The following is a 14579-nucleotide window of genomic DNA, read 5'->3' as shown; positions in this document are numbered from 1 at the left end:
TGCAAGATAAGTTTCAGGTTCCAAAAATTATGGAACTTATTATGGCTGATGAATTCTAAATTCCAAAAGTTAAGAAACACATTCTAACAGGTAGGTTTCAAATATAAACCTGAACGAAATCTAGGACCACTCATCCCTAAGCTTCGCGAACCCTTCTCTCTATCTCTCTCTCATCATCATCTTTTCAAAATTAAAAAATGATAACCATAGGAAATTCAATAGCAACAAGCGAAAATCGTAGAATCTTGAGTTGGGTATAGATGAAGACTGAAGGATCCCCTCTCTTTTCCCAAATAAATATATTTTAGTCGGAGTGAGATCTATTCTTCGAGCTTCCACTGCAAACTCCCCCTGAAGTGGACGTGAAGAAAGGAAGCTGAAACCATGTTATACCTTGATATCTTTCCTTCCCTCCTCTTCACAGGCTTCCCACTTGTAACCATCACCGCCCCCCTAAAGCAAAAACATACAGGTCCTTCCAATTTCCTTCCAGCATCCTTTCTTCTTCTTTCCAAATCCAAGTCCCTCTTGATAGTTCTCTCGATCAGGAGATCATGGACGGATTGAATGTGATGACGAGGAGGGTCGAGATCGATCGGAGAGCACCATTCAAGTCTGTCAAAGAGGCCGTTTCGCTGTTCGGAGAGAAAGTCCTCGCCGGAGAGCTGGTTTGTACCAGCAAGCTCAAAGAGGTAAGAGTATGGCGGCGTTCTCTAGTTCTAATCCTTGATTTTTTGTCTGCTTTTATCAGCTCACTCATTGTCCATATTCATAAAGCTCCTCCAAATCCTTTTTGATTACTCTGTTGTGATCATTTGGGGACATGTGGTTCAATTTTATCGAAGTACATGCAAGAGTTTACACACACATTGTCACATAAGACTTCACAGGAGATCACACATACATTTGTGGGTACTTCAAAACGATGCATCCTCTCAGAACATCAGCCAAGTACCATCACATGTGCTCTGTGTAATATATGTAAAGATTTCAACTTGAAAACCGTGCAACGATTCGCATAATAGAAATAGCAAACACACCAAGATTAGTATATATAGTTGACAGATTAAGTGATGTCGCAAGCTATTATAAACCGTAGAATGAGATCCAGTTGTTTAAATCTTCATTTGGCGGTGCGACACATCACTTAGCTAACCAAGGTTGGGCATTCATCCAAAGTCTGTCACTTCTTCAGATCAGCCAAAAGGTCCTCTCAAGGGATTACTTGCTAAAGGAATGCTTGCTGGCAATAACAAGAACCGACACTATGTAATTAATCGGGTATTTCCATATGGAGACTCATTCATCTCTTAGGCTATAGCCAGATCTAATTCCTCGCTCGATCTCTCCCCCGGATGAACCATATAGCCAAGAGAAACCATGAACCAGAATAGAAGAGCTTGCCCCACCCATGAGTAAATATTTCATAGTAGCATTTCTTGGTGGATCAGCGAATTCTTGGGCCGAGCTGGATTTGAACCAACGTAGACATATTGCCAACGAATTTACAATCCGTCCCCATTAACCGCTCGGGCATCGACCTAGGAAGAATCAGTTCTAGGGTTATTGATAATCCATGATCAACTTCCTTTCGTAGTACCCTACCCACAGGGAAAGTCGAATCGGCAATTGGCATATGATTCATATCACCTTGAATAGTACCCTCGACAGTGTTGCCGTCGGCTAATTTCACGGGTTCAAGACCTTGCTTTACTAGAATATTTTGGTTTAGTCTTAAGCTTGTGAAAGTACAGATCCTAGAAGTAGAGTAGGATTATAGGGAAGAAAATCAAGCATTCTAAAACTATAGCTTAGGAACTACTAGCACTTCTACAAGCTCTATGCTAAAGTCTTGCCTCTATGCATTGCGAATAGAAAATGTCATTTTTTGAGATCTATAATATGTTCAATGACAATTAATGAGTAAATTATTAAGAAAGAAATTAAAAGGAGAAAATAAGAAAGACTTTGTAAGTTTATTTAATTAATAATTATTTTGTATCTCTCTAGTGTCATTGTTTTAAATTCTTTTCCTCCAACGAAAAGCATTCTTGTAGAAGCTAAGCTTGCGGGGAGATCAAGTCTTCTCTTAACGATGATTCTCGATCGTCACGTGTGAAGGAATAAAGGTGTTTCAGTTGCATTTGCTTTATACAATAAACCATTTGTTAATATATATATTGCTAAAATTCCCTAATATATTTTATAAAGATCAAAAGATATTAATTATATACCGAAGAAATTGCTTTTTGTCTCTCAGTTTAGCTTGTATAGGAAAAAGAAAAAGTTCTACTTTCCATTTTCGTATTAACACGCTTCTTCTAGTCTAACTCTTTATATTTGCGCAGATTTTCTATGCAAATTTTTCTTGCACCAAATCTAACCAAATTCAATTTATGGAACCGTTAAGCAACATCGAAATAAGATAATTTGCCTATGTGAACTTCCATGAATAATGAGATGGGTAAAAAAGTAAAAGAAGATCATAATAAATGAAATTGACGTGAAAGTGTAGGCATAGTTCATTGATTATCTTGAGTGGAATGCACATTAGTAGAATTTTATCTTTAACACTTCAAGGTCCTTCGACATTCATATCGACTAGAGTTAGCCGTATTTAGCATTGAAGGAACTTGATTATAAATTTTGTGTTAGTAAAAGAATTTGATCAGGCAGATTTAAAGTGTAGGGCTTATAATTAAGACTAAAAATAGAATTTTCCCATTTAGTAAAAGAGGGGTGGATTCCTATGTATATATACTGAGACACCAGAGTTTTGCTAGATGCATCAAAATGGAGTCAAACTGAAAAGGCATACGAATGGCGGCAACGGTGACGAAAGCCTCACGGAAGAGCTGAGAGAGACGAAGCAGAGCCTCCTAATGGCGAGAGAGGAAGGCCTGTCCATGGCCAAGTCCCTCTCTTCCCTCCAGGAAGAGCTCGCTCGGACCAAGCGCGAGCTCCACCATCTTAGGAGGCTGGAGCGCCACCGGGATCCCGACTTGGACACGAAACAGAAGCACCCCACTGAGGCCGTCGTTGGCGGCAGCAGCAGAGGTGGCCGTGGTGGTGGCGACGATGACAAAGAAGATGTAAAGTTCGTGGAGAAGACGACAACGGAGTTCCAGAAGAAGCGGTACGTGACGTTCTCCAACCCCGTGTCGGTGGCTCATCATGTGGCGGCGCCACTGGCCACGGCGGCGGTCGATGAGGCGGTGCTGCGGAGGCATCCCTCGTTGAGGAAGAAGAAGAAGAAGGCGCTGATTCCGCTTGGCCATCTCATCGGGGGGATCTTCTTGAGGAAGAGAGGGAACAGAGCTGAAGCTACGACGTCGGCGCAACATGCATGAGAATGCAACACAAGAAGCGCTCGAACACGATGTTTGGTCGAACAATGGTGAATCGATCTGTGTCTTCGTTTTCGTTACATGTTCGTTTTCCTCAGTATACTTGTCTGCCAAATCGGAGAAGACAGATGATAAGAATCGTCTGCACATTGAAGTTTCAACGGGCCAACTCTAGTGCTTGGTTCCGAGAAACGCGTATGTTTTTTTTTTTCCCGAATTAGTGGATTTTATAAACGATTGGATTAAAAAGAATATCAAAATTTTTAATCTTCTTTTTTAACAGCAAAGAAGGGTTGAAAGTGACGTTCAATTCAAGTCAAAACTATTGCTCATTTTGAACAAGTCTACCACCACCATCCTATCATAATACTAGTGAAAGTAAAATCAGGGTTATTTTATGCCACGATATAGTTGGATCTATACCATTGAGGAATCAAGGCTTCTTGAAGTCAAGGACAACTTCGAAATTTCAAACCTAATGCTCCAAACCACTTGGAGGTAAGCTCTACACCACTATGGATATCTTCCTACTTAATATGTGACTTCTCATGCATGAAATTTCATGATTAATTATGTGGTTTGATTCTCTCCTAACTCAATTCATCATATTAGTAGGGTATTTCACGACCTAGATTGTTAGCCGTTTGAGATGGTTCCTTGTTTCGAAAGAAAAAAATAGAAAAAGGAACTTGATATGGGCGGCCTAAGGAATATCGTGGCCTAAAGTTGTGATGGATTTTTTTAAGTGAAAAGCATTATGGAGAATAAAAAACCACTAGTAATCCTACGGCAAAAGGAAAAGGCACAAGTGGAAACCAATTAGGAGTAGGAGTTTCCCATCTTTACATTCCATTCACACTTCCCACTTCTCTTTCCTAAGAGAGGAGACATCATTAAGGCATAAAGGCCTCCCGGAAAGCTGGTGTGTTTTTCCCTTGGAATAGCTGTGTAGTTAGAGTATATTATTAATTGACAAGGCCAATGGGGACCTATCGACTGTGATCGTGAATCCAGACTTTCATTGACAAGTAAGAATATGAAACTTATAACCTCATGAGATTAAAATTTTATGGATGATGTAATTGACAGAACTAATCACTGTATAGCAATTCTATCAACAATTCAATGTAATCTCGCTATTTTTAGAATTTAGGATTGACTAATTTGATGGAGCAAATGCGGACAACTCCTTTACAATTCACAACGTTTTACATATATTTTCATCGTTCCACACCCAAAATAATGGCAAGTTCTTACTTCTAAAATCTTGACAATATGGACAACAATAGAAGTCTTAACATGGATGAATTCTTTGATGAATCAATTCGACATTGAATTGCTTATTAATTTCACGCAATTTAGAGTCTAGAAGCCACAGTCGAGGGCAAATGCCCCACCGCAGAGTCGTAATTAAGGCTTACTCGGGTCTCTGGACCCTCACATCGAGCCTAACTTGTTGCCCCGACCTGCATATTAATTAAAAAAAAGAACGACTTTTCGGGTCGGGAGGGGCCTGGCGGAGCAAAACATGGCCAGGCCGGCCGCACTTTTAGCTGAACGCCCTTTTCTAGGCCCGCCCACATTTATCTCCCCGTCCGTTTCGCCCTAGCTGGCCGAGGCACAGGCTTTTGAACTGTGTTACGTCCATTAATAATACCTTATGGTAACTCAAATCAAATGTGCAGTACATAGCGTCACACGCATTTACCGACCAAGTCCTTGGTCGGAGCTGATAAACCAAGTGTGTATATTCAACGTTGTAGCTCGCGATAAAAGCAACCCAACGAAAGGAAAAATTCAACCACATGAAAGGCAATGGAAGCTCAGCATGTATATCTAGAGAGGCATCACATTTTAACAGCTCTCATCAAACCATGACGTCAGATCTTCTCCTCCCGTCGGGAAACCCGTCCTGAGACGACGATTTGTTGAAGAACTCGATGCAGTCGGCGATCGCTTCGTTGTAGTGGGATTGGGATGAGTAGTACGAGCTGAACGAGCTCTTCGGAGGCTCGGGCTTGTCGCAGCTATTCCGGTGCCGCGAGCCCGCGGCCGCCGGTGAGGCGGACGAGCCGCTGCGGGGAGCGAAGCTCGGGAAGACGAGGCGCATGATGATCTTCCGGAACCGGTTGAAGAGCTTCATGGAGGAGAGATTCAGCTTCGAAGCGGTGATGGACGACGCCTGAGATTTATTAGGAGGGAGTCTTCCAAGCGATGATTCTTCTCCTCTAACTTGTATCACGAAGCTCTCCTCGACCTGAGGCTTGTTATGCATAGTATTACTTCAGTTCAGCAGTTTTTTTCCTCTCTAGTTTACTTGTTCTTGAGAAATAAGCTACTATGGAAAGTGTAAAATGCTATCGTATAGGTCGCCTTGGCACTTATATACAGAAATGGACGGTGCTCAGATTAATGATTTTGTAATTTGGTCGTTCTTTATTAGGGGAGACTGAACTAGAGAGAATATTTGGAAGAAAAGAACTGCAGCCCATGTGCCCAAATCATTTGCACGGGCTTTGCTTGTCCTAACAAAGCATAGTTTGCTAACTGGGTCTGTTGGGTATTCTCGAATTAATTAGTGCATACTCAAAGATTTTCTTTCTTGATCATGTCCAACGGAATGATTGCACCCTATTGTCAGAGTCCAGCGGTTCCCAATGTTCGATCATCTGCCAAGCAAACTAATCATTATTGCTGGTGAACATTGATAAACTTGAGGAGTTATATAGGACTTATATAAACGTTTCTCCAGAAATCCAAGCGACATTGCATTGTCTACTTAGGTTGAAATAATGCTGACTTTGTCCTATGAAAAGGTCCCTTGCATAGAATTTAATTGGTTGGACCACTTCGTAAAAAGTTAACAGGGACTGTCATGCACTTTCACCCTTTTGGATCCTTGTGTTACAAAGCTTGTAATTATTGACTACCCAAATTTATGTAAGTGGCCATCCCATGATGGGTTACAGCGGTTGTTGGGGTATACGTGTGAGGATGTTAGGCAAAATAATTCTCACATCAGGAATGTGATGTAAACATATCAATGTTCAGCTATATCGATCTAACCAGTAATATTAGAGACAATAATTTGAATAGGCAAGACCACATATGTGTGGATCAAAGTCCAATGAATATTTCAATAAAAGAAAATCGCGGCCGTGACTCCCTAATTGAGGAAGAATGGCCTCTGCCGGTTTCCACTGAACTTGGTTGGGCCGAGGTAATGAGGTAGAGGCTGAAGAGCAGATGTTGTGTTTTAGCTCCAACATTTGCTATACTTGACTTGGCCAAGGTGGAGATTTGAGCTAGGATAAAATTGGAGAGGAAGAGTACTTAAATTAAGGGAAAGCAGTCTTTATGCCGGAAACTTAAATGTAAAGGGAAGATTTGTTAAAATACACATGTGAGGATATTAAATGAAAAAAAAAAATCCTACATCAAGGATGTGATGTAATGTGGAGCAATTACTATCATAATTAACTTATAACTCATTAATTTAAATAAATATGGACCCACTTGAATAAGTTGACGGACTCAAACTCAGCCTCCTTTTTGGAGATTATACGGATGAAGATATGGGATCAACCTACCACAAGCGATGCCAAAGTCGGCCTTCTCATAAAAAATAAAAATAAAAAAACGTTGATGAGATAATTTCTCTCCAATCACTAGTAGAGAAACATATATGTCATATATATAATATGTGTGTGTAATATATGATGAGCTAGCAATCCATCAAGGTTGAGTGACCCCCCCGGGGGTTCCCATCAATGGTTCCTGATAAAGAGCTAATCTGACCAACGGGCGCACTTGAAAGAATGTGGGCTCTATTAGCTGTTTCAACGGCAACATAAAACTCAAGACCGCATCATAGCTCGTCGTGTCCTTGCTCACTTTCGAGGTTTGGAGGATATGCTAAGACAAACTTTACAAAGTTCCCAACCAGTTCAATGTGTCAGAAATACCTTTCTTTATTTCTCATTTCATTAAAAGGTGACGTTAGGACACAAAGGCCGCACTAGGATAAACCAGAAATGCAAGGGTTCAATGCATCGGCATCGATGCCCTAGTACGTGCCATCATGATTTTGTTGATCCGCCATCGGATATGTACACAGTCATCCAATAAAGTCTTCTCTTTAATTATATTAAGAGAGGGCTTGATGATCTTTATGTGCCTTTCTCCTACATACGCAACATAGTTATGTAATTCAACAGGCGATGGAGAATAACTCTTCCGTGATGTCTCCAAAGTTTAGTTTGTGTGCCCCTCGAGGTAGAGGTGACTTCTGTAAGATGGATAAAATAATCACCCTCGAGGCTCGAATATTTAAGGATATGACAGGTCGTAATGGTCCAAAAAAAAAAAAAAATTACCGATGTTGAGAATTCCTGGTAATACGAAACTTTAAGGGCCTTAAGTAAAAGTAAAGTGATTGAGATGGGTTCATGACCGATGAAAGCTTGTCCTATCCTCAAGATAAGATCTTTACTGAAAATTCAGCTTGTCCTATCCCTTTAGATTGGATCTTCATGGAAAGTCCATGATTCAACTTGATTGATAAAGCGACAGTAAGTACAATGAAAGACCAGGTTGATGGTCATATTTGTTTCGTCTGAATATTAATGATGTGCTGAGATCAAGAAGGGCTTTAGTAGATAAGGATTGATAGTCACATCTGTTTGAGAAAAACGGTTCAAAAAGTTATAGATTTATTCTATAAAGGTTAATACAATCTAAATTTTTTAATTTTATCAATTTAGTTTTAAATCTTTTAGAATTTATCAATTTAATACTAAATTTTTCAAATTGTGTCAATTTAATTATAAACATTTTAATGATTTGCTAATATAGTTCTAAACCTTTGAGGATTTATCAATTTAGTTTTTTCAATCAATTTTGACTAAAAATCTCCACGATGGCAAGTTAGTCAATGCAATCTATCTCACACAACATAAATGATGTTGACGTGGATAATTATTTAATTTAATTTCTTTTCTTTTCTTTTCTTCTTTCCTATCATAGGACTTTGGCAATGGCTAATGAGATTGACCTTACCCAACGAAGGCAAGGCTTGAGTAACTTGAGAGCTTTGACACTTTTAAAGAGCACTTAGACATTTTTGCTTATATCTTCCAAATGCGTACGTTCTCTCTTCTCGAATGAGCGCCCCTACTTATAGGTACCTTGGAGAGTGTTGAAGGAAATCGAATTGGAAAGATGCTGAACTCAAATCCCAAAATATTTGTAAGTATATATTTCGACAATGTCTCAAACAAAGTATTTACAGTGAAAAAAAAAGAACCAAAACATTTTCAAGATTGCCCATATATATCTACATAAATTTCATTACATCAATATCTTCTCGGATTGTATTTTCCTAATCAAGCGATTAATATTACTTGATTTGAGATCTTGAAAAATTTTAATGTCTACAAATGCCCAAATGCCCCGAACTTTCTGTCATGTCTCATGCATCATGTGTATGCCATCCAGGGTTTCAGATCCCTCGCACAGGGACCCATGAGTTTGGCAGCTTCGCCCAGGTTCCTCGAGGCCGGGACAAGGACCCCAGCACCTATGCCTGATTCCCCGATAGTAGAGGTGGCGATATGTACTGTAAACCTACTTTTTTATCTCATTTTCAATGGATCGGTGATATATTGGATTTCCTAATTTTTTTTTTTTATTGCAGGTCTGAATGGGTTAAAAATAAAGCCCACTTGAATTTAGGCTAAAGTGGGTTTGAAAAGTGATGAATCCTTTAACACATTTCAGTAGAAAGAGTTAAAACAAAGAACCAAAAAGTCCAAAAAGAAAGGAGTAAGGCCACAAGACGATTTTGACTGAGAACGACAGAAGAAGACCGCCATGCCTTATCTTGTCTTTTTCAATTTCAACTTCGTACTTGACATGATTTTCATCAACTTTTTTAGTTTATCGATTCTATTTGTATATCCATCTCAAGCGACATATAGGACAAAATCTTCTAGAATTTTTTTTAAAAATAATTATGTTAAGTTTTAACACAAGCCAATTCATTTCGGAAGACGAATTGAGATGGTTTAATTAAGTGAGTATGGGTTTTAATGAGTCAAGTTAGATATAAATAATTACAAATACAAACAAGTCTATACAAGCGTTTTTTTTTATTATTATTATCAAATCCATATGAGTTTGATAGGGTAAAACGGGTGGATTTGTTTTCAGCTTGACTCAAACTTGATTCAACCAGCCCATTTGACACCTCTACTTATAAAGAATAGGCGTGAAGCTACTTGGTCGCATAAGTTACATATTATCTAGAGAATTACTAATTATGAAATAGTGATCAAAGTCAATAGTATAATGTATATGACAAGTGACTTGCTGCACTACAAAAATTACTTCTTTTAGTTGAAGACGTGGTGCTAGTTATCATTCTACAAAAGAAGGTACCTTTTACATAAAATACTAAATTTACTGATGCACTGATGCTTGATTTTCAGTAAGGATACTAAAAACATATTTTTCAAAAATTTAATTATAAGTTTTTCAATTTTTTAAGTTATTTTTACTTTTATTAAATTTTAAATATAAACATCTTCTATTCTGTTGTTTACTTTTTAAATTTGACGTGTAATTTTGTTGAACTAACGTATTTACCTAAAGCTTACAACAAAAAGAGTTTAAAGTGGATTAAATGGACGGGTATGAATTTTAATAATATGAGTTCAATATGGATGGAGAGAGAAGAGGGGGAGGGGGTTACAATTTAATACCTTATAGCTATACTTTGGCCACCATAGTGGTCAATGCTCAAAGAGGATCCACAATCCTTGGCATTAATGCTATTTTCACACTATAACCTAACCTGCGAACTCTTTCATATAGGTGCCCTTGTTTCTAGGGGCGGTGCTTACACACGTCTTCATGCTACGCAGGTGCCATGTGAAGTCTTAATCTACAACTCAACCTAACTTTCTTCACTGACTTGATGAGTCAATTTATGGAGTTGCCGCCTTTTCAAATGCAACAATTTAAGAAGAAAAATTGCTAAGAATTAGGATTTGGATTAGGTCGGGCATGAGATGGATTTGGATTGAATGGGTTATTGGTTGCTAAATTATATTGCATAAAGTGGATCGATATAAATTAAATAAGTTAATTTGTGTTTAATCATAATTTTATTCACTCCAATTCATCCACTTAAAGGGTCTACTTGGTGAGGAGGCTTCGTACACCAAAATGTCTATGCTCAAGTCCTTGGCTGCTATGCCCAAGGCCCTAGTACCCATGCCGTGGAGCTTGGGCCACTCAGGGGCCTCAACTTGTCTCAAATGCTTGTTTCATAATTTTTCTGTACCAAATATAGGAAAACGACTTATATATAATTTAAAAAATACAATAAAATCTAGAAACGTAAGATCTATTGAAAAGACCGCCATGCCTTTTCTTCTCTTTTTTAAATTTCAACTTCGTACTTGACATGATTTACATGAATTTTTTTAGTTTATTGATTTTATTTGTAGATCTATCTCAAATTGTAGTGACATACAGGACAAAATCTTCTAGAACTTTTTTTAGAAATAATTATGTTAATTTTTGTAAAAATTAACATAAACACAAGCCAACTTATTGCAAAAAAAGAATTAAGACGGTTTAATTGAGTATGGATTTTAATGGGTCGGGTTGGATATAAATAAATATAAATATAAATAGATCCGTTTATTTTTTTTATTTTTTTTTTGTGGTCGAATCCATATGAGTTCAAGTGGGTAAAATGGATCGATTTGTTTTCAACTTGAGCCAAATTTGACTCAATCCATTTGACACCTCTACTTATCATGTATAGGTGTGAAGCTACTTGGTCGTATAAGTTACATATTATCTAGAGAATAACTAGTTACGAAATAGTGATAAAAGTCAATTATATATGACAAGTGACTTGCTGCACTACAAAAATTACTTATTTTAGTTGAAGACATAGTACTTGTTGTCATTCTACAAAAGAAGGTACCTTTAACATGAATAAAATACTAAATTTACTGATGCATTGATACTTCATTTTCAGTAGGGATACTAAGAAAATATTTTTCAAAAGTTCTTTAAGTTATTTATACGTTTTTTGTTTTATTTATAAACATATTCTTTTTTGTTGTTTACTTTTCAAATTTGAGGTGTAATTTTATTGAAGTAATGTATTCACATAAAGCTTATAGCATAAAGAGTTTAAAATGGATTAAATGGGTGGGATCAATATGAGTTCACTATGGACATAGAGAGAGAGAGAGAAGGGGGGAGGTGCAATCTAAAATTTTATAGTTGTACTTCAGCCACCATGGCCGGCCGATGCTTAGAAACAAAATCGTTCAAGAGAGTGAAGGCATTGCTCATCATTTGGGTAGGATCCACCACCCTTCACATTAATGTTATCTTTACTCTAATGTCCATAACCTAACCCTCGAGCTCTTCAACTTAGGTGCTCTTGTTTGTGAGTGCGGTGCTTACACACATCTACACGTTGCACATATGCCATGTGAAGTCGTAACCCACCACTCAACCTAACTTCCTTCGTTGACTTGATGAACCAATTTATGGAGTCGCCTACTTTTCAAATGCAATAATTTAAAGAGAAATGGTGCTTAGAATTAGGGCCTAGGCTAGTTGGTGCATGAGATGGATCTGGACCGAATGGGTTATTGATTGTTAAATTGTACTATATAAAATGGATCAATATAAGTTAAACGACTTAATTTGAGTTTAATCATTTTTTATCTAATTCAATCCATTCATTTGAATAGTCTACCTCATAAAGAGGCCTGGTATTTCGAAGTGCCTGTGCTCAAGTCCTTGGCTCCCTTGTCCAGGATCTTGGTAGCCGTGCCTCGATCCAAGGCGGTCGAGCTTGGGTCCCCCGAGGACGGGCCCAACTTTTGGCTGGCTGGGGCCTCCAACGCCTTCGAACCTAAGGTCATTCTCGAGTTTTTTTTTCTCAAACGCTCGTTTCATGATTTTTCTATAACAAATATGGAAAAATGACTTGTACATAATTTATAAAACGCAATATTATCCCGAAGGTTAAGATCTTTTGAAAATATATTCTCAGCAAAATTCAATTTTCAAAGAACTAAAACGGAGGGCCAACTTCGAGATGATAACAGCCTTCGTCATGCACCTCTTCTCCTCTCTCCACGTCGACACCACGCGACTCCCCCACGACGGCCATATGTCCCCTGCCACCGCCACGCGTAGCGGCGCACGATCCCCACGCACGACGGAAGCAATAAAACGAGCACGTCCCTCCTCCTCCTTTGCGACTCTGCGGGAAGGAGAATTCAAAAGTAGTTCGCGAGAAGAGAGAGAGGCCGAGAAAGGTGAAGAAGAAGTAATGGCAACGACTCACCCGGACATCCCCGGCGAGCCCACCCACACCGGCACCGCGCTGCTCGAAACTGCCAACGCCGCCATCCAGACCTTCGGCCCTCTCAACAAGATCCACCAACACCTCTGCGCGTAATAATCACTGCTTCAATGTCACTCTGCGCTTCTCTTTTGAAATGGGAACCGAGAGCCTTGTCGTCCTCACCTTCTGATTCTTCTGCGTTGAGCCTTCGTCGAATTTGCAGGTTTCATTTCTACGCGCACGACATGACGCGGCAGGTGGAGGCCCACCACTACTGCGGCCACCAGAACGAGGAGATGCGGCAGTGCCTCATCTACGACGGCCCCGGCGCCGACGCCCGGCTCATCGGCCTTGAGTACATCGTCTCCGAGAGCCTCTTCCTGGCCCTGCCCGACGAGGAGAAGCCGCTGTGGCACAGCCACGAGTACGAGGTGAAGGGCGGGTACCTCTTCATGCCGGGCACCCCGGGCCCGATAGAGAGGCAGGACCTCGGCAAGGTGTGCAAGACCTACGGCAAGACCATCCACTTCTGGCAGGTCGACCGCGGGGACAGCCTCCCGCTGGGCCTGCCCCAGATCATGATGGCCCTCACCAGGGACGGCCAGCTCAAGGAGGACCTCGCGCAAGGTAAGCCGGTTTCTCTCGTGCATCCCGTGAAGAGTCGGCGTGCATGAGTTGAGTTCCTGATGTGGATACTTTTGGGTGTGCGCGTGCAGACGTCGAGAAGCGATTCGGGGTATCGTTCAGGAAGGAGAGGGAGAACCGGGCGTACATGAAGGGGCTCGAGCACGGGATACACCCGCTCGCAAACGCTGCCGGGAAGGGCCTGGAGACGCAGCTGAGGGAGGTGGAGTGCAAGCCCGCGGAGTCCGTGCCCAGAGTCTTTGTTTGAAAAGAGGGCGTCTGTATTGATCGTAGCTGAATGTGTTGTGTCGTAAATAGTGTAAATTTCGTGCTTTCTTACGGTCCTGTTGCGTCTTGAGATTGTATAAGAGCATGTGAAAAGAAAATTTCTAGTGTACTGCGCTGGTAAACCCTAGGAAGGCGGCAACGTACACGGGTATGAACCGTTTGTTGTAGTCTTCCAAGTGGAAGTAGTCACTTCAACCTAGAGCAAGTCTGGCTCTTGCTTCTTCCTTCAGCTGGTCTTTTATGTGTTAAAAAGCTTTGTGGGTGGTTCTGAATATCCCACAACATAATCCTCAGTTGAGCAAGCATGAGACCGCGCTAGTGATAGAACTGGAACTTTGCTTTGTCGGCACAAGAATGATACTTGGGCGTCGACAGTTTTAGAGTGGGTTGAGCTTATTTTATCTTCTAATTAATTAACCATATCTGAGGTAAGGTTCGAGAGTATTCTCATTGAACTATTTTATCTTGTGGGCTCTAGTTACTCTATCAAAGGCAGCCTTCAAGAATGCGAATTTAATGAGTTTCTTCTAAATATTTAAGCTATTAAAGTTTAAGGTGAAATGAAAGGGGGTGGCAAAGAGAAGGGGTTTTATTGAACACTAGGGTCCTTTAGGCAAATGACGTTGTCCATTAATTTATTAGGCCATATTTTGATGGCAAATAGAAGATTTTGTCCAATTTGTTAAAGAATCGACAAACGTAAGACTTGTCAAGCATGATTATTGCCACATTTTTCCCTTTATTTCAAAGTTTTCATTTGTGTGACTTATCAAGCATCATTTTTGTCACATTTATTTCAATGTTTCCGTTGATTGAGATTGGCACTCTGACTCATAATTTTTCATTGAAATCACGTTTGCACTCATAAATTTCATTAAAATCACGTTTTGTGCAAAGTTTTGACGCGGCTCTTTATTTGTAGTTGCATTTGTGGA

At 39.8% G+C, this 14579-nt stretch overlaps 3 protein-coding genes across 3 annotated transcripts; 2 read left to right on the top strand and 1 right to left on the bottom strand.

The window, feature by feature from the left end:
- Nucleotides 1–107: 107 nt before the first annotated feature.
- Nucleotides 108–3615, top strand: LOC104448836 (WEB family protein At1g75720). Its single transcript, XM_010062748.3, has 2 exons — nt 108–692; nt 2784–3615. The coding sequence occupies exons 1-2, from the start codon at nt 555–557 to the stop codon at nt 3348–3350; spliced, it is 705 nt and encodes a 234-aa protein (XP_010061050.1). The 5' UTR covers nt 108–554; the 3' UTR covers nt 3351–3615.
- Nucleotides 3616–5020: 1405 nt separating this feature from the next.
- On the bottom strand, nt 5021–5677 carry LOC104448835. The gene has a single exon (XM_010062747.3). The coding sequence runs from the start codon at nt 5620–5622 to the stop codon at nt 5215–5217; it is 408 nt and encodes a 135-aa protein (XP_010061049.1). The 5' UTR covers nt 5623–5677; the 3' UTR covers nt 5021–5214.
- A 6835-nt stretch (nt 5678–12512) lies between these two features.
- Nucleotides 12513–13641, top strand: LOC104448833 (oil body-associated protein 1A). The gene is made up of 3 exons (XM_010062746.3): nt 12513–12842; nt 12956–13359; nt 13449–13641. Exons 1-3 carry the CDS (start codon nt 12556–12558, stop codon nt 13622–13624), a joined length of 867 nt encoding a protein of 288 aa, XP_010061048.3. The 5' UTR covers nt 12513–12555; the 3' UTR covers nt 13625–13641.
- Nucleotides 13642–14579: the final 938 nt, after the last annotated feature.

The sequence above is a fragment of the Eucalyptus grandis genome, chromosome 6, assembly GCF_016545825.1.
Source record: "Eucalyptus grandis isolate ANBG69807.140 chromosome 6, ASM1654582v1, whole genome shotgun sequence".
Classification (NCBI taxonomy): Eukaryota; Viridiplantae; Streptophyta; class Magnoliopsida; order Myrtales; family Myrtaceae; genus Eucalyptus; species Eucalyptus grandis.
The sequence above is the reverse complement of the archived record's forward strand: the minus strand, read 5'-3'. Positions and strand labels throughout refer to the sequence as shown.

Bases quoted from the DNA above. Each gene is read 5' to 3' on its own strand.
- LOC104448835 (XM_010062747.3), bottom strand. From the start codon at position 5,622: ATGCATAACAAGCCTCAGGTCGAGGAGAGCTTCGTGATACAAGTTAGA.
- LOC104448833 (XM_010062746.3), top strand. From the start codon at position 12,556: ATGTCCCCTGCCACCGCCACGCGTAGCGGCGCACGATCCCCACGCACG. The intron at 12,843-12,955 runs GTAATAATCACT...TCGAATTTGCAG, and splicing joins ATCCACCAACACCTCTGCGC to GTTTCATTTCTACGCGCACG. The intron at 13,360-13,448 runs GTAAGCCGGTTT...GTGCGCGTGCAG, and splicing joins CAAGGAGGACCTCGCGCAAG to ACGTCGAGAAGCGATTCGGG.
- LOC104448836 (XM_010062748.3), top strand. From the start codon at position 555: ATGGACGGATTGAATGTGATGACGAGGAGGGTCGAGATCGATCGGAGA. The intron at 693-2,783 runs GTAAGAGTATGG...GAGTTTTGCTAG, and splicing joins GTACCAGCAAGCTCAAAGAG to ATGCATCAAAATGGAGTCAA.